Below are 27,911 nucleotides of genomic sequence, written 5' to 3'. Positions count from 1 at the left end.
TGTCCATATATCGGTGGTCAAACTCACTCTTTGACTACTCAACAATGCCTTCAACTTTTGCTTCTCCTCCTTGTATAAACTAATACACTCTTTTTGGAAGGTGGTTCGGGATGGCAAAGTGTGTCTAGGCTCTAAATAACCCAAAAGTTTAACAAATGCTGGATGCTCTATAACCTTGAATGGCAATTCACACTGGATAAACAAATTGGAAATCATCGCCTTTAATTTTTCACGATCATATTGTCCTAACACTTGAGGACTAGATCCTTTACCATTCATCCTAACTCCAGTGTGTGATGTTGATTTATCCTTCCCAAGATTTTTATTCTCTCTAATGGGAGAGTTCAGACAAGAATATCTTAGATGGTGTGACATTGATGAAGTACCATTTTTATAATGGCATCCATAAATCTTAAAGAAATAATTGCATTGAGATTTGGGTGCAATGGGATCAATAGGTTCAACCCTTGTAAAATGATCCCATATAAGAGATTGGTTCGTAGCCTTCTTGGCTCTTTTTGACTTTGGGGGGAGAGATGGTGTGAGGTTTTGGGTATTCATAGAGGAAGGCACTAAAGGACTAGTGTTTTCCTCCATGTCCAATGAAATAGGCGCTGATCCACCAACACTACCAGTAAAACTACATTCCATCTGTTTGAAACATAAGAAAAAAAAAGAAGAAATATAATAAAAATCAAACTAACAGTTAACGTAAAACTTATCAAGGGCATAGTTAGTACAAAATTCAGAATAAATGACAACATTTTCCTACGCTAGTTTTGTTACATGAATGTATAACACTTTTTTACAATTTATATTTTCAGAGCCTGCTAGCTAGGATCAGATCAGATCATGAGAACGATTAATTCTGCTAAAATCCCCTATAATTATAAGCTGCTAGCTAGGATCAGATCATGAGATTGGCATTTAAAAAAACTAATATTATAGTATTCATGCACTAAGTCAATTATCTACAAAGACAAATTAGCTATATATATATATATATAGCTACCAATATATAGGCATTAGTTATCAGCCAACGACCATCGGCATTACTAGTCGTAGTACTCTTACTAATTGAGAAAATAGTAATTAGTAAAAACATTGGGCCATACATATAATATATATATACAATTAAGGATGATATTATTCAATATTGTCTCCTTAAACATCAAATTAATTACCTATGTAATGCACAATTCAAACATATAAACCTGCCAATTGTATTGGGCTGTCTGGAATTCAATATTATTCAATATGTACATGTATATATATTATTATATACACACATACAAACATATAAACCTGCCAATTGTATTCATCACCACGTATATAATTAACATAGACTCCATAAAGTCTCCAATGGTATTGTTATCAGGATGCAATTTTTACACTCAACCATACAATCAAATTCAGCACTCAACCCATACAAAAACCCAGTACTGGTACTCAATACAAAACTCAGGGTACTATAATAACACTCACGAAACACAAGGTGCTCATGATATAACCCAATGTACACAACCAAATATTGCCTTAAGAAACTCACAAGGTGCTCATGATAATAACACTTACGAAACACAAGGTGCTCATGATTAACACCAATGTACCCAATATCAAAAGGGTAGGTTTAGCACCAATGAAATTAATAAGCTTCAAAGAAAAAAATAATGAACTTTGAGAAGTGTTTTCCAATTCAAACCAGCTATCCCAAAATAATGAACACGGGAATCTGTTGGTGAATTAAATTGAATTTTATTTGTGATGAAAGTTTTGAAAATTCATTACTGCTACAAAGTATTTACTTGGGTTTTGCTTTTACAAGGCTTGTAGCACCATAATGACCCAACAAACTACATCCATGCACTAGCATCTCACTCATAAGACTAGTAGACACAGTTTATTCTCTCTAAACAAATACCAATCTAGTCTATAGCATTTACCAAACGATGCCTTCTCACACGCTCCATACACACTAGCAAAGTCATCATCATCAGCATGCAATTTCTTATCATATTCAAATCCCAGTAACTTTGCATCTAAAATGAAGACAAGGATATACCTTCTTGCTAAAACATCAACCACAAAATTTTCCTTACCTTGTGTGCATTTGATTATATGAGAAAAAATCTCAATATTGTCCTCCCACTTAGCATGTATTCTAGTCAACAACTTACCTTATCCCTTCAAGTGTGTCAATGACTCATGTTTTTCAAAGAAAGGTCGGGTAGGGATTGTTGCACCTGACACAAAATCAATGTAATGCTCTATCTCTCTAATATGTGGCAATCCACTAAACACACCGCTAGGAATTATGACCTCATATCCCTGCAATAAAGAAACAACAACGCTAGACAATTAGTCGTTAAATTCGTTAGTATAAAAGATTACCTTTGCATAAAAACTCACTTTTGTCTTTATGTTTCTCTGCAATCTGTCTTTCATTTTCCTCTCATGGCTCAACTTTTTTTTCTTGACTCTCAGTCACCTCTCCATTTTCATTTTCACTCTCTCTTTCTCTTGATGTTTTGGCCTCATTCACTTTTTTCCTCTCACTCTTTTTTTCCTTTTCACTCTTTTGTCTTTATGTTTCTCTGCAATCTCTCTTTCTCTTGAACTCTTGGTCTCACAATTATTTTTCAACATATTCTCTCTTTTTCTTGAGGTTTTAGCCCCACTCTCATATTTTCTCTCTCTCTCTCTCTCTCTCTCCTCTCTCCCCTTTTCGGCCTCACTATTTTTTTTTCTCAATCTCACATTTACTCTTACTTTTTAGCTCAATTTCACTTTCACTCTTGCTTTTTAGCTCAATCTCTTTTTCACTTTTTCTTCTTTTATCACTCTCACTCTTGCTCTTTCTTTTTTTATCATTCTCATTTTCACTCTTTCTTTTTTGAGCAACCTCACTTTTCAATTTCAGTTGGTCTCCATGGACCTATGTTGGAGTTAAAGGAGCAAATTTGATTGTTTTTCCATCATTTTCAAAACTGTATATGTTCCTTAACCCATCATGGATCACCTTCCTATCATACTGCCATGGCTTCTCCAACAAAATATGATAGCATGCATAGATACTACATCACAAAGCACCATATCCTGATATTTTCCTATTGAAAAAGAAACTAGCACTTGCTTATTTACCCTAACCTCCACACAATCACTCAACCACTGCAACTTGTATGGTCTAGGGTGTTTTAAGGTAGGTAAATTCAATTTCTCAACTAAAGTAGTGCTAGCCAAATTAATACAACTCCTCACATCAATGATCATACTACATACCTTGTTGTTGATGTGGCATCTAGTATGAAAAATTTTCTCGCTATGTTGCTCTGTATCATCCATCTTAATTTGTGGATTGAGAGTATGCCTGGCAACAAGAGACTCACCATACTCTTCATTCTCATACCTATTCTCACTACTAGGCTCACGTTGCTTCCTACCTCTCATACCTTGTAGATTTCTGATCACTGCTTCTCGATGATCCATCCTATCCCTCACTTCCTCCAACACCGAGTTCAACCTCTCAAACTATTGTTGCATGACTTGCAACACAAATGATGAGTTATCTGTCATCTCCTTTGGTGATGAGTCGCTCCTATGAGATATTGTAATGTGCTACACAAAATGTATGTTAGTGGAGAACCTCACACACTCCCTTACATGTTTACACTTGAATAATGACACTCCACTCGTGTTTACTCTTAATTGGTTTTTTACCGATAATAGTCTCACATGCTCTTGCCTTTTATCTCAATAGTTTTCCCGCTCAAGTTCTTTAAGAACTAGTTGAACTAAATCAAGAAAATACAATCTTGTATTATTCCAACCAGCAACAAGTTCAAGAAACAAGAACAAGAAACAAGGAAGGAATAAAATGACATGAGGCGTAAGGAATTTGTACGAGGGAAAGAGTAATTATAAACCAAGATACCAACTAGAAAGATGTATTCATCCCCTTTGATGATAAAGCTTAATCAACAATGTATTTCTTTTTCTTTGTTGTAACTATGTAATAACTTTTGAATATGCTACCTTTTAATGATGGGCACCAACATGGACATAGTCTTAAAGACCATTTGCAAGTTCCAGATGGGCTAATTACAAGGTCAAGAGCCAAGAAGATCAAAGCAGCGATTTAATCCACTTGGGACGAGTCTAGCAAGAGCCCAACATTCAAGATGGGCTTGAAGGATGAATATCCAATTTTTACTCATTTGATACAATATATGGAAGATGGCAACAACATAACTTAAATGCTTTGGGCACTTGAAGGCTTTCAACTTGTATAATTCATTTAAAGGAATTATTTTATTAGTTTAGAATAATTAGATTTATTATGAGAATGACTTAAGGGGGCACCTATTCAAGGGCATGTTGGGAAAGTTATTATTTTGTTGAATTAGGGTTTCAAGAAGTTATTGTAACAGAGTACTGTAGCCATACTATAGAAGTGACACTATTCACTTAGGGGCATTTTTGATAGATGGGGATTTATTTTGACTAGGGTTTTAAGTAGGTTTTGTTTTAAATACTATTTGTAGTCTCATGTTAAGAAGTTTATGAAATTTGATAAATTTTTTCATTGTGAGTTGAGTTTACTCCTCTTGTTCTTGATTGAACTCTTGAACTTATCAAAGGTAAATCACAACCTTTGTAGCGTTCCTCCTTGTAATTTGGGTTCTTGAGACGATTATTCAACGGGTCTAGATTTTAATATAGTCTAGGTTCTTGAAACGAGTTCTCAACGGGTCTAGATTCTCCTTTCATTGACTTGATTTTGACTTTCTTGGGTGAGTTTTCAAATTGATTGTGGGTTCAAGAAATTCCATTCCTGTAGGTTCGTATCACTCCGTGACTTGAACTCTTGATGTGGTCCTTGATCTGATAACAATTGTTAATGACTTAACAATTGTTGGATACTAATTTAGTTAAACCTTTAATGCTCAAGATCATAATAGTTAACCACCTCAATCTGGCTATCGCTTTGAGAATGGTAGGTTGAGCTATGAGCCTATGTAGTACATTGCAACTGAAAGAGCTTGAGCCCAAAGAAACTAGCGAAAATGGGGTCTCTGTCGAAAACTATAGTTTTTTAGAAAGACCATGTAACTTGAAGATATTAGACATAAACAAAGAAGCAACAATTGTGGCAATATAAGGGTGCTTCAATGGTACAAAATGTGCTTATTTTGACATGCGATCCCCAACAACCATGATCAAAGAAAAACCTTTAGTGTGGTATGCCTTCCACAAAAGCTATAGAAAATATGTCCATACCTGGGTAGATATGGATAAGTGTTGTAGCAAACCCAAAGAATGTACATTTTCTCCCTTTTCCTTCGACAAACTTCACCATACCGAATGCAGTACTTGATGTCAACTTTCCTATTAGGCTAGAAAAAATCAGCTTTAGCCCTCTGTAAAGTTTTGTGGAAACCCGAGTGTCCAATAGAAGGTGCATCATGCACCAAATGAAGGATTTTCTACTAGAAGGTAGCCTGGTCTAGTACATATATTCTTCTCTTTCGAAACAAGACTCCATTTCTAAGAGTATAAGGACTCTCTAAAGATTGGCCATCTCAGAGAGGCCATGCTCAATTGCTAAACTAGAAGATGATTGCAATTGTTTCTACCATGATGAAAAAGAAATATTTGTATACACCTACCCTTGCCTCATGAATCATGCCCAAGAGCTTGGGGAGACTTGCCAACTTAAGCAAATTCAAGCGAAACTTGCTAAGGTGAAGTATGAACTGGTTTCAAAAAGGGTTAGCTCATTCACTAACAGGCTAAGTTCAATCGATTCCAATAATCGCTTATCCAATTCGATGTTGGCTTTCTCTAACTAAATTAGAGGAATCCAATGCATTTGTTACCGTTATACGATATTATTCTTCGACTAATCTAGGATTAAGTTAAACTAAATAAAAACCAAAGCACAAAGTTAATAAAATGTATCTACATATTACCTTTTTATTGAGGAATCTACAAGTCAACTTCTTTTTTGGGACAAGAACCTATTTTGTGAGATATTATCCAAATACGAGTAAGCAATTCATCTTTCTCATTATTTGGTGATTTAAATGACCATGGTGCCTTAGTATCCATGTAACTCTTGTTGTTAAACATCATATAGTGATTGTAACAAGGTGTTCTCTCACCATCCTTGATCTTCAAAGAAAATCTTTTCATGCTTTTGAAGTTTGTCAAAGGAGGTGCACTTAGCTGGTCCATGCCCACGTTTCAATGTAGGTAAGGTTACATGAATCACCATATTATAACAAAAATGGAGAATCAAATACCTCCCTAAATGAATTCATATAATTTATTCATGTAAACATAGTCTAAACATTATATTTACCAATACCATTTGCGCTTGTAGGCGAATCTTCCACGACATCCATGAACTCTAACATCATAATGACATTAAGTGGCTAAGTGAATCATTCAGACTTGATGAAGCATCGTCTCTAAAACTCATTGCAGCAATTGGAGGCATATTTTTTGGTTCTCTAATGCACGAAGAACTAGATCGTGTAGTGGATCCACCATGTGGTCAATCTTTATCTCTTCAGTTTGCACCATGTTTGCAAGTTGTCCCAAATATTTACTATAATATTTATACCCAAAACAATAATATTTACTTCAATCAACTACAACCAGAATGAGAAGTAGAAACTACATGAGCTGTTCCTTCACATGGGTAATTCATTCATGCACAACTAACCTAATTTAAAGTAGTGTACTTTCCAGTAAACCATCCAATGCCTTGAATATGGAAACCAATGTCATCCCAAAGTGGTGGCAAATACATCGTAATTCATGGTTACCAAGAACTCCAAACATTTTATTTCACGTTTAACATTGATATCCTTATCAAATACAAGAAGTTTGGAATTCATGCCATATGCCTTTCAAACAATACGATTTGCAACAACTTAAATGGAGCATCATATGAACACAATTCTTTGAAAAAATTTCGAAGCTTAGTCAGTGCCAACCGTATATCTTGTTGTAAGTATACTAAAATTGCAACAAGAAGTAATATTTGTATGAAAAATATGAAAATTATGACTTCATTCCCGAGATTTAACAATTGCTAACACTAACGCAACAAGAAATATTAGAAGCAAAGCCATAATGAAACTTCACAGCATTCAACCAATTACAAAAACTTGACTCCTCTGCTCCATACAGGGTAAAACATGCATGTGGTATATAGTAATACATTCTCTTGTTTCAATTGTAGTAGCTTCTGCCTTATCTTGAGATTGGAAAGGTCATGATGCATGTTGACGTGATGTTTAGTTTTCCCTTGAATATTTATCATTTTTTCCAAGATGTTGTCACATAGGTTCTTCTCGATGTGCATCAGATCTAGATTATGTTTGGACCAAAACAAAGGTTGAAAGAAGATACTTCTCTTGGTCCAATTCAACTCCTCAGTGGTGGTTTTGTTTTCTTTATATTTTTACCAAAATGAGTATTTGTTATATTTTGGAGTTGATTGATTATATCTTTTCTCAACAACTGTGTAGGTGGGCCTTGATAATCTTCAATACCATTGAAAATACTCTTTTTTCTTTCTCCAAATGTGGCCCACTAGTGAGAACCAACAATGCCCTTTATAACAATGTTTCGGCTATATGTCAACCACATCGAATTTGTTTATTAGTTGCATGAAAGACATACCATTTTCTCTTTAGTGCTCCATTTGGATAGGTTACAGTATGAGAGAAAGTTATTGATTGTTCATAATAAAGTTGCATGCAATTGCATATTATGTATCTACACCATTTTTTCATAGATCAATGAGTTCATCTATCAGAAGCTGCAAATAAACATCGATTTCATTTCCCATCTTGGACCATAAATAAGAAGTGAACTTATGAAATATGGATCTTTCATGCCTGACCACGATGGCAAGTTATAATGGAAAAGAATTATTTGCCATACGTTGTAAGGTTTACTCAGGTTATTAAATGGTTTGAGATCATTACTAGTAGCTAGACCAACCCTCACATTTTGAGCATCTTCCACAAACCAAGTATGCTCTATATCAAAAGTTGTCCACACCTTAGAGTCGACATGATGTCTTAGAATACCTTGATTATTGACATATTGATCTCTATGCCATCTCATATTAGCTGCTATTTTTTTGTAAACAATTTTTGTAACCTTGGCTTCAACAAGAAATACTACAAAACCATTTGAGGAATTTGCCATTGCTTACTTCTGCATAATATTCATATTGATGCCTCATATTTAGGGCACTATTGTTTATTCGCAATTTTCTTTTAGAAAAAGTATGCAATCATTTGGGCAAGCATGCATTGTGGTGTAATTAAAGCCAAGCCTAGCTCCAAATTATGTGAACTCATGATATGAGTTAGACAGAGCATCGAGAAAATCTGACTTCAACAATTGAAGAAATATGTCAAATGACTTTACATATCGACCCCCGAACATTTTCATGAGTAGCAACTTGACAATGAATTAAAGTTTTGAATACTTTGTACAATCTTGATAAAGAGGACGTTGAACATCAACCAAAAGTTAGTCAAAAACTCAGTTGATTCAGTTTCAACCGACGTGGAACTCCCAGCATGGAAACAGTTGGTTAAAGCAACATATATGAATTTCCCATCCAGAATATCTTCTAACATCTTATAAATCTCATCAATGTGTTCATCATCGTGTCCATCCTTGCTATAGAATATCCATGTTGTGTAATTTGGATCAATCCCTATAATGAACAAATGACTCTCAACCTCGCTGATAGTTCGGAAAAAATTATTTGAACATAGACTACACAAACAAAAAATTTGGTCACTGTCCATAACTTGAGCATGCGCCAATGTAATGAAATTTGTAATGACTTTGGCATATTTTCTATATCTAAATCTATCAGTGATATGCATCCAACTCTTGTCCATCTAGAAAACAACACAAAGGGAAAAGTAGTAAGATTGCCTCCGTATTTCTAACCATATCTTGAATAGACCTTGGGTCTTCATCATAAGTCTGAAAATATAAAAGTTTGGCATATTGGTGGATAATGAAAAACATCGATTATGAAAGTGGTGAAATACTCATAGGGGTTTCTTGCCAATGTATGCAAATAAAGTAGTCTACAATTTTAATCGTTAGTAGTTTGGATCATGCCAACTATAATGGTGTCTGTTATCTAGTTCATAGATTAATAAATTGATAAAAATGACTATTTAAAAAGGGAAAAGTGAGTACGATGTGTGCAACATCAGAGAGCAAAAAATAGATGGTGTTAATTATAGCGTTGAAAAAGTTATATTGTAGCTAATCCAGTACCTTAGTTGGTTCCTGTTCAATTCAGGAAGAACTTTTATGTAATGAAATAGGCAAACACTTGCGGAGGAGTAAGTAGGCTCAAATGCCAATTAAATAGAAGCTGGACATGGACCCAGACAAAGACTCTACATGTCATCGTCCCCCATACTCTACTAAGGGGGACCTTCCTATGTCATCACCCCCCATAATTAGTTTTTTTAGCTCACTAGCTTAAATATTCTTGAGAAAGCATACCAATCTTACCGAGTCTAATATCTATCCTAAACAACCAAGAATTGAAATTGAAATGATGAAGCAGCCTGATGTTAGTATCTAACATGCACCTTCTTCTTGTGGTGACGTTAGGAAACACTCAATTATCAAAATTAATAAAAAAAAAGGCCTTACATATTATCTAAGCAAAATTCCCCTAAAACGTAAGACTTGGATGAAAAATTATAACTCCAAAACATTGAGTAAAATACATTTAAATCATGTATCCAATTGGAACAAATTGTTCCCTTAAAATGAACCTCCATCAATAACAACAATTTGAAATGACGTGATAATCATAAAACATTTCATAAAACCACCTTCTCATCTTGTGGGGCTTCTCAAGAATAACTATTCAATGAATTAGTGAAGGTATGGTATGCAAGAAAAGCAAATATTGATTACATAGAAGACAAAGAAGAAAAAATACTAAGATTAAGGGATGAGATCATAAAGTGGTGAAAACTTACAGCAACAATTGGAAAATACGTGGGAGGAGTTCACAAATTACCGTTGTTACACTTGGACCAGTGCAATTGATTACGAAAAACTTTATTCTTGAAGCCAATTGCAATATCTGTGGATATCACATAATAATTGAGACCCAAACCCCCAGTGAGAAAGAAGCATGGAAACCTATTCATGCTAAATACGTTGAAGTTATTCCACAAAGAACCACTATATAAAACACACAACAACGTAAAAAATTTATAATCTACAAAGAAACTATTATTATGATGAATTCTTGAGTAGAAAAACTAAGAAAAATCACATACTTGAAACATACACACATACTTAGAGGAAATAACTCAGAAAAGCACAAGGGAATGGAAGGTTTATTGGTTGATGGTAGTTACTTCCGACCAAAAGTAAAATCGTTCAAGATCGGTCCGAACAAGACTAAATTTGCAACTAGGTTTATAATTTAAATATAACTCTTCCACGAATTTCACTTGGTGAGCATATGGCTGGGGAGATAGATGTAGATGGAGTATCTTAAGAGTTTGATTTTGTTTACTCAAAGATTGACAATAGGGTTAGGCAAAAATTTCGCCATTTCGACTCTGTCCAAGACCCAATCCGATTCTGACTCTGACTCCTTGTAGAAATAAGAGTTCAGAGTCAGAATCGAAGTCCCAACATCTAAAATAGTCAGAGTAGGAGTTAGAGCTTGAAGTTTAACAAGACTTCGGGCTGCCAACTGCGACTCCAATAGCTATGCTTAATATATTTTATATTACAATATAAATGCCAGAAGGCTGAGTAGCCTAATGGTTGGGACTTGGTGTGATGCCCCCAAACTCTGCTTGAGATTTGATGGGTTGAAGTGTCGGAACATGCAACACAAGGTTATGTACCCCTGTTCATGATAGTTACGATACAATACACCTAGCATGCTTCTAGCAATATGCAATAAACGTATCAATTTTTTTTTTCAACAAACCTTGTACCAAAATAACTAAATCCCAAAACATATTCCATTTCATTAATACTTAAGCACTTTTTTCGATCATCCAAACATGTCTATTACACAAAAGCGACATCATACTGAGTTGTAACTTCTTAATTACAAACTCCATGAAAAGACATAAATACACGCTAAGCCGCTCACGTAGCTCGACGATCAAAGTCAAAATGACATTCACAAATTGGAGAATAATCTCCAGTACTTCTTCCACGGTTTGTCCAGTCCTACTCAACCTCATCTAATCAGGGGTGTCTGGTTCTACCATTCTGGGTGGAAATGGTAGTTGAGACTACCACGGTGAGAGTTTTCAATCTCAGCAAGTTATAAGTCTAAGTTACCATCAGTTTATAAAACATTTGTGATAATAAACGTGGCATGTATGCATGACCGAGGTGGCGCCCCCAAACTCTGCTTGGGATTTGACGGAGCTTGAAATGTTGGGACATGCAACACAAGATTACATACCCCTGTTCATGGTAGTAAAGAATGCAATGCACCTAGCATGCTTCTAACAATATGCAATAAACGTAATGGATAATGTTTTTTTGAACAATACGTATTGTACTAGAATGCTAATCCTAGAGCATAAATACTTTTTCATTAAGATTCACATAACAAAAGTCATATCATCTGTTCAACTAGTCTGTAAACAAAATAACTTAGTACTAGAGATAGAACTCCAAAGTTATAAACAAAATAGAAATCTAATCTAAATAACATGCTGCTCATGCAGGTCATCTATAAGCTCTAAAATAATATCTAAGAACTGGAGGATCGACTCCAAGAGATCCCCAAGGCTCCTCCTCAGCCTACTCAATCTCGTCCAGTTGGTCATGCGCTAGTTGAGGCTACCCCATTGAGATTTATAAAATCTCAGTAGGTAAAGTTCCTAAGCTATTAACAGTATAAATGAACATGCATGATAGTAACATGACTTAGAAACATCATAACTTGACATGTACATGGCATACTTGCTTGCGTGAACATGAAACATTCATTCTTATACAAGTTTGATTACATGATAATGGATCTCCATGGTTCTCCATGGACTGTGTGCTCCTGCCAGTACCGCATCACATTATAGGCCCTTGCACTAGCTGTAAGTATGTCTTGATAGCTTATACTTGTAGCATGTGTTTTGGCACCATTGGCGTTGGGTGCTTGACTTCGCTCCGGAATCCAGTTTAATCGAACCCATTTGAAGCTTGATTGACGGTATTTTGTCAATCCTTGGAGATTCCACTCCATTTTAAATAATCCAGAGTAGACAGAGGAGTTCCACTAGAATATATCCCCATCTTGGCATTTGGGTTGTGATAAAAAAAAGTGCCTCATGCATGACTTAGAAATATTCTCGTGACATACTTGTATGCTTATGACATGACATTCATGACATGTAACAGATATTCAAGTAACAAATATTTAAAATGACATGGCAAGGCATAATATAAAGCAATTAAATAAGCTTAAATGAAACATGAATATAATTAATGAAACTAACCACCTAACATACATAAAAATACCGCAAGTAAGTTAGAAGTTAACTTACAAAAATCCATGTGTAAAGTAAGTGTAGCATAGGCTGAAATGAAAGACGTTCTAGGGTTAAAAATTCTCACTTAATCCTCATAAAAATAAAAGTTACTAACTTTGGGCTTAATTTGCCAAATTACCCATTCACTCTTGGAAAATTGCAAATTAGCTCCTAAACTTAAGAAAATTGCAAACGGGTCCCTAAACTTATCAAAATTTACATACCTCATGTAAATTTCATTCTAAGTCCATTTCAGAATGAGAGGCAGCTCATGATGGATAGAAAGTGTTGAGTTTAGACTAATGCCTGAACAAGTATCGAGGTACCACTTAGAAGGGGGAAATATTCGTTTTTGTTAAGAAGAAGTAAGCTTGTCCTAGGCAGATATAATTCCTTGAAGAAATAGAGAAAGTGGATTCAGTTGTGTATGGATTAAAATATTCCCAAGCTGAGTAACAAGGACACCAAAAGTTTTGGATTCAGGGAGTATACAAGTACGACCCAATCTACCTTATAGAAGAATCCCAGTGCTACGTTTGTTGAATTGAGAGAGAGATAGAGAATTAAGGAATGATATGATCTAAGTGGTGAAAATAGTTGTGGTGAATAACTCTTTGAGCAGCAAGGAAAGTGGTGACTTCACTTAAGCAAAGATTTAGTGTCCTAGACAGTTAGCCTAGAACTTGTTTCAGTTTAGGTAGCAATTTTTGTGAGTGTTATATTTTCCTTTTTATGGTAGTAGTTATTTTATGAACCCATGTGATGGAAATAGATAGGGACGGTGTAGGCTATGAGAGGAATGGTCAAGCCAAGGGGTTGAGGCATTTGGTTGGTGAAATTCCCTTAGCACCCAATTCCAACAATTTAGGGTTTGGTTAGGGTTTCAAGCTTCAATTCAATTTTTTTTTTTTTGGGGGGGGGGGGGGGGGTTGGTCATGGATGGTACTAAAGTGTAAGAGAGTGGCATGAGTGTGTAAGAGAAGTACTTAGGCCGGGGTGTGAGGGTTGCTTTTAAAATCTGCTTAAGTCAAGAGGGAAAAAGTGGACAAAAACCGAGTGGGCTTAGGAGCCATTTTGGGGTTTCAGTTTTCACTTGGGATTTGAGGTTTCAATTTGGGGTTTGGGGTCTCAATCCTCCTTTTGAGGGCTGACCAAGAAAGTACATGTGAGGGTGGAATAGTGTGGAAGGTGTAAGAGAGGCATGGGACATGTTAAATGTTAAAATGTTAAAATTAATAATGGTAAACACTTTCTATCATAAATAAGATTAAATTGCTAGAAAACAATAGTAGGTCCTGTTCATACTGCATGCCAGACTTCTATCAATAAAATAATATTGCGACAAACTTATTTTTTGACAATTTATATGCAGTCAGCACTAAATCAAATTTGACTTTTAGGGACGACATGGTTTAGGGACGAACAAAATGTCGTCCCTAAAAGTAATTTTTGAGACGAAATTTAAATTTCGTCCAAAAAAGTTGATGACTTTACAAAACCGTTTAAACTGATAAATATTCATTCGAACAATATTTTCTGTGATGAATTAAATCGTCTCAAAAAGTTTTTTTCGTTCTAAAAGACAAAAATCCTTTCGAACAGTAAAATCTTGGCGGGGAAGTAATTTATTATGACGGAGAAATTCAAACCCGTTCGAACGATAGATTTGGTGGCAAAACCTGGCAAGAAGGTTTCTAAGCTGTTCGAACGGGACATATTTAGTTCGAACATATTCAATCACATTTATACATTCGAACGTATAATAATAATCTCGGTATGTAACTCAAAATATAATATATATATATATCATATATATGAATTCATAAATTAATTTTATGTAATTAATTTAAAAATATTCTAATGATTTCTTTTACATTAAATAAGATTTTTAGTTAAATAAATATTATCAGTCATACACCACATAATAGAAATCAATAATTACTCCAGAAAAGATAAAATATTTAATTTATAATTAAAGTAAATTATCAAAACACCATATATACTGTCCATAACTATATAAAAAAAAAAAACTAAAAAATATATTTATGGATTTGAGCAGTATGATATGATCCCTTTACATAAGAAAGATATTGAGGCTGAAATAGTTGAGGCGACAATTGATCAAAGTGTTGAGTCATCTGAAGTATCTATAGATGATGAGAGCGAATCTAAAGATGAAACTGATACAGATGATTGATCGGTTTTGTGTTCACATTATACAATATCTCGCAATTATGCCACCAAAGAGGAAGGAATTTCGCATCCCATCTCCATCTGTTCCTAACTCTCCGTCTAACTCACCATTAGAGACTGACTCTACGAAACAAGGTAAATAACTAATACTCATTTTTTCAATTAAGATAATTGATAATTGATACGAGGTAAATAACTAAAATTATTTTATAGAGATAACAGTACAATCTCGTCAAGGACGAGGCACTACTAGTGGCGTGACGTTGGAGAAATATCATAAAGTAGGTAAGATTAAAGTTAACATTCCTGACGAACATGTCGGAGGCGAGGGACAACAAGCAACTTGGCTTGCATTGCATGTGGGTGCTCTTACACGAAGTTATGCACCTTTGGCTACGAGTTCATGACATAAAGTCCCGCAAGATATGAAAGAGTTTATAAAGAAACATTGTTTGGTACGTAATATTTAAATAAAAAATATATATTGATATATTTTAATATTCCAAATCATAATATCTTTGTATATATACTTTTTCAAGGATGACTTTGAACTAAATTTTGGTTGGAGAGAGGAGCGTAAGACTGTCAAAGAGCTGATGTGTAATGCATTTTGTAAATATAAAGCGAGATGTCACGAGCATTGCACAAAGTACGAGTACAAGGAAGATGCACGCTAACATCCTTTTCAGGATCTCCGACCTGAAGATTGGGAAAAACTTTATGATATGTTTGAGGATCCATCATATAAGGTAAATTAAATGAATTCTTTGTGTCATATTTGTAATTTTCACATACTAATTTTTACAACTTCCATGCAGGAGCGAAGTTCTATAAACAAAAAAAATAGATCGAAGTTAAAGATTCATCATCATGCAGGCTCAAGATCTTTTCATCGCCTCTCTCAGAATTTGGTAATGTACTTTTTTTTTAATTATATATAGTTTGTTTTTAATATTGACTTTATATCTTAACAATGTCTCTTGTAGAAAGAGTCAGACATCAATTATGATTTGACAAAATTATATGTTGCATCACATACTAATAGTAATGGAGAGTGGACTTATTCCGATGCTCGTGAGAATTATGTAAATATTATAATTTGCTTTAATTAAACATATTTAAATTATAGTGTCAATATTAATTTTATATGTTGTGTGTAGGGTAAAATGGTTGCCCTCCGTGCTGAAGCTGCATCAGATTAGAATTCATCAACAAGTGATGTTGAAATTTTTATACAAGTTCTGGGTCAACGTTAAGAATATTTGAGAGGTTTGGGTCGCTGTGTAAAGCTTTCAGGCTCTTCATCAACGTCAAGTACTACTGCCATTGCGTTAGAGAATGCAAATTCTAGGATCGAAGAATTGATTGCAAAACAGCATGAGTTAGAGGCTCAATTGTTGAAACAAGCAGACATGAAGATGCGAATAAAACAACAAGAAGATCAACAAAGAGAGATGCAACTTCAAATGCAAGATCAATAAAGAAAGATGCTTATGCAACAAGTTAAGCCTCAAAGGCAATTGATTTTCGTTAGAAGTGTTTTGCATATTGAATAATTATATATATATATATATGTACTGATAACATTATTAGTATTATTACTATTTTATTTATGTAGTTCTAACCTATTAAATTAGTTTTATTTATATTAAACAATTTGTAATGTATTTTTGAAATATAAATATCTATTTAGTTTAAATTAGTATTGTCCATGAAAATACTAACCGTTTGAACTCTCATCAAATGTTCAAACATATATACATTGGACACAACCGTTCGAACCTCTCAAGTTAGAGTTCAAACGATAAAAAAAGTTGCTCCCCGTTCGAACAAGCAATTCACTCTTTCCATCTCAAACACGTTCGAATAGCTTAATTTACGTTCAATCATCAATTTGTTTATTCAAACGTTTCTTCATGTGTATTTGGTCGAAATGACTGGTATCGATTAATAGGCCAGGAAGTACCCATTTAAACAGACATATTGTTTGAATGTTATTTCCGTCGTTCAAATGACTTTCCAAGATGAATTTCAATCGTCTCAGAAAAAAAATTTCGTTCGAACGTGATTGAACGGTCCAGCTAAATTTAGTCTCAAAAAATATTTTTTGAGATGAATTTGTACCTTTTGGGACGACCTTGGGACGTTTTTTTTTTGTCCCAAAATATATTTTGAGACAAAATTCCAGTCTTTTTTTATGAAACTTTTCATGCTGATGCTGAGTCGAAGACTCAGTAGGAACTCACCACAACGTAAACATAATAATTAAAATGCCTTAATAGAATTTTGATACTGAATAATATTCTTGTCATATCATGCTGAATAAAATTCATGTCATATCATGCTGATGCTGATGATGATGCTCATGCTATGAATGGCTGTCTTGACTTGTCTGAATTAACGGGCTAATCTGACTGGCCCACACACTTAACCCTGTGTGCAAGGTTGTGCACCGGCCCCACATCCCGTTGCAGCTATGGGAGTCGCTGGGTAGTATTTTGACATACTACAGTGAACCACGCTTGAGTCCGTGGCTTGCACATCCATCCTGAATACTAAACTGAAAGACGATCTGATTAATTAATCTTATTTTATCTTATCTTACACTTGAAATTAAGATAACTTACATGTCTTATATAAAGTGATATGCATGACATTCATACTAATATAAACAACCATAAAATGCTGAACCTGAACATGATGCAGAACATTAACATGATCATATGCTATGATGACTGATATGCTTATATAGATCGTAACATGCTTGGTACATAAAAAGAATGGCTATCAAAGAACTAACTTTAATAGTAATAATCTAACTATTAGCTAATCCTAATTTTGATCAAATTACTTACCTCTTAGCGCTGCTTTCACAACCTCACTTTGTAGTTCATTACTATACGAAGCACTAGTGGTCATTAATTTTCTAGAAAAACATGTCATCGTATTCCACTAAATTAACCACTATCTAGAGAAAACAGTTTAAAACATTCGGTAATGTCCTACTAATTTCATTTAATATCTAAACACTAACATCATATCAAATCTTTCAATTATACCTAGTAGCACAATTTATACTTACAGCAAATTTATTAAACAAGTCAAGAAATTCAATTAAAAATAGATTGAATTGTATTCAAAATAATTAAGAACTAAAATCTGAATTCTCATATAATATTACAGTAATCTGGTTTATTAAAAAAAATATAATACTAAAAGACATAATTTAACTCCTACATATTTGTAAAAAAAATAAGATTTTTGACTATTTATTTAAATAGAAATCTTTAAATAGACTTCACCTCAAAATCCAAAAACATAAAAAGGATTCTACACGTTTTGTTAGCCCATGAGGCTTCTAGAGACCTCTAACGTAAATTAAAATGTATTGTTTAAAGGGCAAATTTGTAAAATCAGTTTAAAACCATCTAGCTCTCTGTATATATGATATCTTATGGACACCTTTCCGTATACCTCTTATCTAATGACAGAAAATAAAAAGCAACTGGCCGGCAAAGAATAAGTTATACATAAATTGACTTTCTCTAATATAAAAACTGTGCATAACTTTGACTTTAATTAAGAGGTAAGTCCAAAAGAAAGGCAAGGATGGAATATTCAGGAATATAAAGGAAATAGGGTATTTGCTGCATGCTCTGCTGAAATTAATGAGGATATGGAATATAAATTGAAGGAATTAATTCTTACATTGTAACTTCTGAAAATCGAAGAGATCGCCGAGGAATATTTGAAACAGAAACAATGGCTAAAAATCTGAAGGTTTTTAATAAATTAAGAATTAAAATTAATAATAATAATATGAAAAAATAAAAATAATTTAAAATCGTGGCCGTTACAATTTTATGTCGTTGTACGTAATTTTTTTTCTAATTTTGCAATATGTTGGCAATGTTTAATTAGCATTTTTTAAAAATATACTTTCAAGAATATTTTCAACTTCAATCCAAACATCTTCTAATCTCAAAATAATTTTTATTTTTCATCCAATCACTCGCCTAAATTTCAGTAAACATTTTAAAAAAGCAAAGACAAAAAAACCAAAACAACTTACACAAGTTCCATAATAAAATGTACCCTAAAAGATTATATATATTCAAGCTATTTTTCAACTTGTAAAATATTTTAACTTCAAAAGAATTACACAAAAGTAAATTTGTTCATTAACGTGACTTGATGTGATACATCAAATTATAAAGTTATATTTATTATAAAATAAATCTAACAGATCCCATTAATTTAAATTAATTTATAAATTTACTTTTGTCATGTAATATTTTTGTGTCTGTATATAGCACGCAGTTCTCTTTCAACTTTATCTATGTGATTGGCACCGGCTGTGAACTACCACACTCGTTCACTCTCTATCGACTTAGCACTTCGGCCTATCATTGGGTATCATATTCTGTATATATATATATATATATATGTATGTATATATGTGTGTGTATGCATGTATTCTTTTTAATTTGGGACGTGCTACGTCCACCGCTCCTAACTCTAGCGGGGAGCTACCGTTAGGCAAATTGTGTGTTTTTTTTTTTTTTTGCTTTATATATATAATTTAACACTTTTAAAATATTTTTTAAAAATATAAAAAAATTATAATATCATTAAAAAAATACTTTCTTAATTACTAAGTAAAAAAAATTAAAAATAAAAATAAAAAATCACAGCGGTAGAATAGAGCGGTGGAAAAGAGCGATAAGAGTAGCATTTTCCTTTTGATTTTTCGATGTCACATATAGAACGGCCATCGATTTTCCTTGTCTTGAAACTATGATTTCTTTATTTTCTTTTGTCTTGAAATATACTTCATATTTAGGCACTAGTTACGACGTTGTTCTCAAATAATACTAAATTTACTAGGTAATTTTTCCATGTAGCTTACAAAGTTAGGTGCGACAAGGTTAATTATTTTGAAAAGCTAGCATAGCTGTATATATAATTAATGGATCAGAGTTTCTAATATATAATTGATTTTTCAGAAGTAATATTATATAAGAAATATTATTAATGTTCAATATATATATATAGTTTTGTATTAAGGCTATGATCGATTCCGTACAGAAATAGACGTAGGATGCAAGACTAATAAGCCAGTTAATAATCAAGTGCAAACAGAAGCCTGCAAAAATTTTTGAAATATATTGTGTATCTAGATAAGTCTTCATGGCCCCGGCCATGGCGTGAAACGATCGACAGATCAGATCATCAGACTAGTTACGTTAGACATGATGTCCCGACGACGCAAGCTTTGCTAGGACACCAACGGCGAGAGAATTAATGTATGTGCATGGCTCGGTCTTGGGAGAATCCCAACGCTTATCATGGAAGTTATCGTAGCGGTCAGGTCCACCCACAATGGCCCCTGTGAGCTCATTAGGGTTTGGTAAATCATTATTAAACCATGTGATGAAGCTCGAGGCACAGCTCAGAATTGAGTCTGCGGACAGCTTGGGGACGGAAGCGCCTCTGTGGTGTGCTTGTTTTGGTGGATTGGTCCCAAATCCTACCATGTATGACCTTTTTTGAGGGTTTTGTCCCAGTAAATAATCCATCTGCATGCCATTTTAGTCCAGATTAGTAATCAAAGTAAATAAAGTTTGTTGATTATTAATTAAAAAAAAAAAGAAAAAGAAAATAAGCCGCCATAGTTTAAACTCTTTGAAGGGTGTGCTATATACCTGTTGCTTAGCGAAAGCCATGAGGTATGCTGAGTCGAATTGCTTGTCAGCTCCACAATAGACTGTTCGGTTGTATTTGGCAAGTATATCACTGTAGACGCTCAACAAAAAGGCGGTTCCCGTAACGTATTGAGTGTTAGCGCCATCTCTCACGTAAATCATACCACCTGAAAAATCATTGTCGTTATCATTGGCATGCGTCCTCATCCGGGGGTGGGGGGAGAGAAGAGAGAGAGAGAGAGAGAGAGAGAGAGTACCGGGAGTACGGTAAATTTGGCGATAAGGGCTATCAGGAAGGACGGAACATACGAAACTGTCACCCTGAACCTTCAAGCTTTCAAGGCTCTTCTCTCCTTTAAAATACAACTGAAAAATTTGGTGAAGACCAATATGTTAGGTACCATATACTTACTAGAATCTTTCTAACTACTTATTTTGAGAAAGAGATTTAAGGGTTTAACAGACATCTGAGAGAAGGATTTGGGCTCCAGCATACTTAAGGTCCCAGCTGAACTCAGCTACATAAGCACTGATGGCTTCTTCTTGTATGTACTTCAAGTACATGGACCTCTTGGTGGCGGTGTATAGCCAAGTGGCTGCCCACAACAGCTCATCCTGCATTTTAATAAAGCATACGTTATATTTGAAACGGTTTAATTTAAATATAGTACTCAAGGCTCTGTCCTACCATGGTCATGCCAAGATATCTATCCAAAACAGTCTTGATCCATGGGTCATCATGTATCGCGCGTAGTAGTAAGCATGCATGCATGCATATCACAATGGATCGAGTTCTTATAAAGTGAAACCTTGCACTTAACCGATCTTTCTTATATTAAGATCCGGTTTGGATTCAAAAATCACTTCAACTCATCTCTTAACTCATTTCACTACTATTTACTAGTATTCATAAATTTTAACTCACAAATCTCACTACTATTTACAAACCATCTCAACTCATCTTTAAATTTAAATAAAATTTTGATGTTGGCCAAAAAAAAAAAAAGAACCAAACCGGAGAATGTGTTGGAATCTCACAGAGGTTATTGATCATTCTGGACAATCAATATATAGTGAATCACTTTGGGAATGGTTTTTGTATTGTTTTAGGTCAGTTAGGTTAGGGTCCTCAATTATCAGAACCAATTCCAGCTGGATCTCAGTGCTTGTGATCTGATGCACACACATATATTTATATATATATATATATATAGAAGATCTAGCATGCATGTCGCTTAAAATTTCTTAATGCTTATATTTTTTACTATATGGAAATTTGAACCTATTTCGAATTAAGTAAATTTAACTAGAAAAACACTGATGCACTGCAATCATGTGTGTGTGTGTGTGTGTGTGAGAGAGAGAGAGAGAGAGAGAGAGAGAGAGAGATTACGTACGTTATAGCCGGTGCAAGAGCAATAGAAGGGGCATTCTCCATCAAACGTTCCCTTGTGGGATTTGGCAAATTGGAAAAGCTAAAAAAAGAAACAAAAGAACAGTAATTAGAAAGAAATATAGTACAAGTGCGACAAAAACTCGAAGTTATATTCAAGCTGGCCGTTGTTAATCTAAAAGATATTGGAATAATATTTCAATGAAATTCTTTGCAACGGAACACATACAAATATTAGTTGACTACCATGACATGAATGGAGCTAACTAGTTTTAAAAACTGTTCCTATATATATATATATATATATATATATATATAATAAACTAATTAAGTTTGAGGTAAAACGAATCTGAAATACCAATTTGGCTTTGTTGAGGAGAAGACGAGAATATTTGTGATCTATGCCTCTAAACACAATTGAAGAAGCAGCCATTGCTGCAGAAGTTTCAGCTGCAATCTCAGATCCGGGCGTGCTCTCATCAATCTTCAGGACAGTTCTCGTTGTTTGCATGTTTTCCGGTCGGACCCAACATTGATGATCTACCACCGGGTCTCCCACCTTCCATCATAAATCACAAAAAGAAAACAGTATAACTACTACGTCTTCTATTTATAATTATTTTTTGCCTCTCCATTAGTTGTTAATGGGCTTACTCGATCGATGACATGCATGCATGCATAATATAAAGCCAATCAAACAAAACCTTGCTATGATGTGTAAGCTAGCAAATGGCAGATTGGCCTCACCTGCACATACAATCTCTTACGTCGAGAACTGGCTTTAAGAAAATAGTCTGTGCCCCAGCGAATGGCAGCGTGAACATTGTCCAACTCCCCTGCTGCCTGTAGCTCCGACCTGTAAAAGATAGCAGCCCATGATAGAGTTGTAACTGTGAAAGCCATGGGAAGGCCGTACTTCACATTGTCTCCTGCATCATAATATCCCCCAGTAAGATCCACCTGCATCATATATTAACCCAATTAGTAAAATCCTCATGAAATAGAAAAAAAAAAAAACATGTCCAATTCTCTGTTCTTTTTCTTTTTGAAGAAAGAGATTGAGTGGTACATTTGCAGTTTTCCCATCATCAAGTGCTGAGTCCCCTCTCCAAGGTAGCCTATTATTTGGGGGGAGTTTCCCTGATCTCTGTGCCTCTAGGAAAATCAGAGATTTGGTGAGGGCATCCTTATAATTGAACTGACCACTAACAACTACAAAAAATCCTGCAGGCAGGAGGAGCCAAGTCACAAAAATGGCAGCCGATGCTCCTGCGTAGCTACCCATGAACCCAGAATCTAAAGTTCAGACCCAGAAGCCAACACAAAAATTGTTTTCTCGGAGAATTCAAGCTCTGGGTCTGACGTTCCGAAGTTAAAACAAGGAGAATGGGAGATAGGCTATGTTATAAGTTGGCAGGCATGCTTTTTTTTGGAAATGAAACAGATCCATTGGTTTGGATTGGTTTTTGCTCTCAGGTTTGTATTGGCGGGAAAGCTGGAGTTCGTTATTTAGAGACAATAATAGCATTGGATGGACATAAAATGTGGATGCTGGGAAATGGAACGTAGGGCTGGAAACACTTCCAGAATTTGAAGCTGTTCACTAGCCGCTCATAAAAAAGAACAAACAAATTTGCGTCACTAACAATTTTTGGGTACAAAATTCATCCTTTTCTATACGTAAACCTACGGTTCTCGTTCGCCTTTAGAAATGAGACAGATATATTAACCGACTAATATTATTATATACTTTTTATCTTGATCTTCTTCCTTTTTATTTTTATTTTTATTTTTTTTTCTGGAAATATACTTTTTATCTTATTTTTAATAATATTGGTTTACGTGACATATTTTAAATAATTGCTAGAAAAAATTAAATTATATATATATATATATATATATATATAACACAGTCAAAATATACATATTAGTCGGTCATGTACATATTTTTATATTTTAATGGATATTTGGAAACAAATCTCATCTTATCTCATCTCATTTCATCCCATCTCATAATTTCATTTCCAAACATCATTAAAATACAAACACTTTCAAACTAATAATCACAACTTTTTCAAACTAATCTCACTACAAAAAAACTAAGAATTGTCGGCGTTTGTATTATTGGAAGTTGTTTATGTAACACCCCGACCCCGAGGGTCCGGAGAGTTAACTCATAAAACCTGATAATCAACTCTAACAAGGCTAGAGTACTTCCAAATTCAAGAATTTATCCATTTTCCCAAACCTCAAATCGAACGTATATACTTCAATTAAATAAATCAAATAAACTCATCTATCCAATATTCAATCCAACAACCCAAATAAAATCAACTCTTCTTCATGTCTCAAATAACAACTAGAAATAATATAACATTAACATAAGTATCCATAAACCGTCTAAATCCATTGAAGCAAACTTAAGAAAGATAATTAACCTCCAACACCAATACTAATATCATGAGATACCCAACAACAAAACAATGCTAATCTTCTCCATAGACTCTAATACTGATCTTCAGCTGAGCCATCGATGTCATCTGAAATATTATGAAGATTAACGGGGTGAGTTATCAACAACTCAGTAAGCAGAGAGCATATACTAGCATGTAAACATGAGCATTTATAACATTTGATAAGCCGAACAGAACATTTACTTTCAGAATGTAGAAACAAAACTTGTACAAAAACATTAGAGCGAAATTTTCAAAAAAATGAACTTATTCCAAAAATAGAATCCGTTGACATTTCTAAACTGAAACATTATAATCTTATCTTCATTTAATATCACATCGGGACAATACCATGTTTAACCCCCGTGGTAGGGTTATAAACCACCATTATACCCGTGGCTGGGCCATATTCCATGTTTCACCCCCGTGGTAGGGTTATAAACCACCATTATACCCGTGGCTGGGCCATTTTCCATGTTTCACCCCCGTGGTAGGGTTATAAACCACCATTATACCCGTGGCTGGGCCATTTTCCATGTTTCACCCCGTGGTAGGGTTATAAACCACCATTATACCCGTGGCTGGGCCTTAACAGAAACAGAACGGATTTCATCGAAAATCCGGTTACAATCATATACAGAATCAGAACATCATGCCAAGATTCTCAGATGATACCTCATATCAAAACAAAACATTGAAAGGCTTCAGATCATTTCACATGTTCGAGATAAACATAAACAAAATATTCTCATTTGTTCATAACAAAACTTCCAGATTTTCATATTCGCTCTTTTACATAGTTCAGAAATAAAGTACACAAAACTTGCTCATGTCTACACTAGTCATGACAGAAAAACATTTTCCCTTATATAGAATTTATGCATATGCAGAATAAACATTTGAGGTTGTTTTCAGATCATCTCTTTCAAAAATAAACACATTTATTCTCAAAGTCAACCTCCTTTCATTTATTTTATGCAAAACTAGTATATAAACCCCGCTTACCTGGACTTCTTAGCTTTTCAGAAATTTCTTCAAAAAATGTTGAGTCGACTAATAATCGTCACCTATAAAAAAAATAATCACACAATTTCCGTAAGTTTTCAACCAATTACGGATTTCCATATTTAAGCCTAAGCTTCTAAAATAATCTATCTTAATTTCTCAAAACTTAAAAAAATCCTCATAATCCCAAAGTATATCATTACTTCATAAAATCACCAATATCCACCACAACCCACGTCATACACAAAACACCAATATTTAAACCCGAACAGCCAACAAATCTCATAGTCTAAACCAATCATACTAACAACTCCATCACCCAATCCAATCAACCCCGTTACTCCTCGGACTCAGTCCGGCAAAACCAACCAGCAATTAAAATACAGTGTAATGTGCTAGTGCAAAAATACATTAAATTCACGAGAATTCTTTGAAAAAAATACTTACATTGCTATATAATGATTTCCGAAGGATCACGAAACTGAAAAAGGCGACGTCTGAGCAACACCACAGTGTAAAATACACTGTGGCCGTGGGTCACAAATACCCACTTTTCAACGGAGACAAACGAAGACCCCAAAATGATAGGGTAGGGCCTAGAGAGGTCGGTGAAGCCAATGGTGGTGGTGGTTTGCCGTGGATGACGGCGCAAATGGTGTTTTAAGGCCAAAAACGTACAAATCGTAAATGGACTTGGTGGGGCTTCACCGGTGACGGATCGGAGCTGGGGTTGGGTCCAAAGGGTTGCCAAGAGGTCAGGAATGAAGTGGTAGGAAGATGGTGGCCGGTGGTGGAACGACGGCGGCGCAGCGGCGCAAGGAATGCCGCGGCGCAAGGAATGCCGCGGCTTCGTGTGGTGCGTGGAGGCTAACGGCGGCGCGGCTAGGGCTGGAAATCGGAGAGGGAGGTCGCCGGCCGGTGGGGAGCACGATGGGGTGGGCGGTGTCGCGCACGGCGGCGCGACGGCGGTGGGCTAGGTGAGGAACGGTTGCACGGCGTGAGAGAGAGAGAGAAACGTCCGCGCGGCAGCAGGGGGAGAAAAAGAAAAAGAAAGAAAGAAAAAAAAGAAGAAAAAGAAAAGAGAAAAGAGAAAAAAATGTAGGGAAAGAAATAAGGTCCAAATCCTCAAATCTTGGGTCAAAAAAAAAAGATCCAACGGAAACGATTTTAAAACAGCAAGTAAAATAAAATAATTCAAACGTAATGATTAAAATGAAAATAAATAATTAAACCCCACAACAAGTTAATTTAATTTGAGAAGAAATTTAAACGCATAAAAATAATTAATTTAGAGAAAGCACTTCAAAAATAATTTTCACAGAATTAAAATCATAAAAATAACACAACTATAAACCCAACAATTTTAAAACAAGAGAATAAATTTTTGAATAAATAATAAAAATCCTTCAGTAAAAAATTACACTAAAATACGGGGTGTTACAGTTTATGCACCGGTAAAAATATATTATTGCCGATGCTTAATATATTGTTACGCCGGTAATAATATATAGTTTTGGCAGCGTTTAAAAAAAGACCGAAAATATATCAATTATATGCCAGTAAATTAGTCGTTTTCCAATGTTTATATTATTATGCCGGTAACAATATATAGCTTTGGTGGCGTTTAAAAACAACCGAAAATTGATCAAGTTTACATTGGTAAATTATTGAGTTTTTCGGCATTTATATTGTTACGCCGGAAATAATATATAGCTTTTTCGGCATTTAACAAAACACTGACAATTGATCAATTTTACGCTGGTAAATTATTGAGTTTTTTGGCGTTTATATTGTTTAAAAAAATGCCTACAATTAATCAATTTTACGCTAATAAATTAGTAGTTTTCTGGCGTTTATATTGTTACGCTAGTAATAATATATAATTTTGGCAGCATTTACAAAAGCTTCGACAATTGATCAATTTTATACCGGTAATTAAAAATAATAAAAAAAACATTTAAATGATACGAAGAAAAAAATACTTACCTTTAATGAGTTCTTTAAAGTGTTTCCCTTCGATACTAATCTTAGTGTTATGCAATTTATTTATTTTATGTTATTGTTTAATTATTAAATTAATTGCATGCTTGAATTCTAACTAATTTGTTAAGTGAATTGGTAGATATTTCCGCTGCATTACAAGAGTACTTGTGTAATTTCAATAATAAATTTGAAAATAAATATACCACTTTCTTCCTTGTCTCATCATTGTAGTGGGTGCCATCATTTCTCCGTGACAAACAACTGGACTCGACTTGGCAATGTCCCAGTTGATTTATGCTATGTCCAATATTCTAGATTAAACACATATATCGAAAACAAATAGCTAACAAATATTCAATAGTAAATAAATACTAATTAAATAAATACCGCATCATGAGTATATCTTGCATAACTTTTTATAACAATCATGCCCTGAAAAGGGCGGGATTGCTACGTACATACCTGTCCTTTTTTTTTTTTTTCTAATAATATGCGATCAGCATGAACATGACATACGTATACTCTAAATTTCTAATTTAATAAAGGGAATACCTGATAGACATTCTATTCAAACAGTCATCCATAAGAGACTCTCAGA

At 34.4% G+C, this 27,911-nt stretch overlaps 1 protein-coding gene across 1 annotated transcript; it reads right to left on the bottom strand.

The window, feature by feature from the left end:
* Positions 1–19,754: 19,754 nt before the first annotated feature.
* On the bottom strand, positions 19,755–23,323 carry LOC109009275 (endoglucanase 16). Its single transcript, XM_035690562.1, has 8 exons — positions 22,942–23,323; positions 22,620–22,832; positions 22,231–22,431; positions 21,877–21,954; positions 20,945–21,094; positions 20,737–20,845; positions 20,480–20,646; positions 19,755–20,353 (listed from the first exon to the last, which is right to left on the bottom strand). Exons 1-8 carry the CDS (start codon positions 23,155–23,157, stop codon positions 20,021–20,023), a joined length of 1,467 nt encoding a protein of 488 aa, XP_035546455.1. The 5' UTR covers positions 23,158–23,323; the 3' UTR covers positions 19,755–20,020.
* Between the last annotated feature and the right edge of the window lie 4,588 nt (positions 23,324–27,911).

The sequence above is a fragment of the Juglans regia genome, chromosome 6, assembly GCF_001411555.2.
Source record: "Juglans regia cultivar Chandler chromosome 6, Walnut 2.0, whole genome shotgun sequence".
Taxonomy (NCBI): domain Eukaryota; kingdom Viridiplantae; phylum Streptophyta; class Magnoliopsida; order Fagales; family Juglandaceae; genus Juglans; species Juglans regia.
Note: the sequence above shows the minus strand (reverse complement) of the source record. Positions and strands in the feature narration are given on the sequence as shown.

Coding starts and splice junctions, on each gene's coding strand:
- LOC109009275 (XM_035690562.1), bottom strand. CDS start 23,157: ATGGGTAGCTACGCAGGAGCATCGGCTGCCATTTTTGTGACTTGGCTC. Junction 21,955..22,230: donor TCCTCAACAAAGCCAAATTG/GTATTTCAGATT, acceptor TTCTTTTTTTAG/CTTTTCCAATTTGCCAAATC. Junction 20,647..20,736: donor CCAAATTTACCGTACTCCCG/GTACTCTCTCTC, acceptor ATGATTTTTCAG/GTGGTATGATTTACGTGAGA.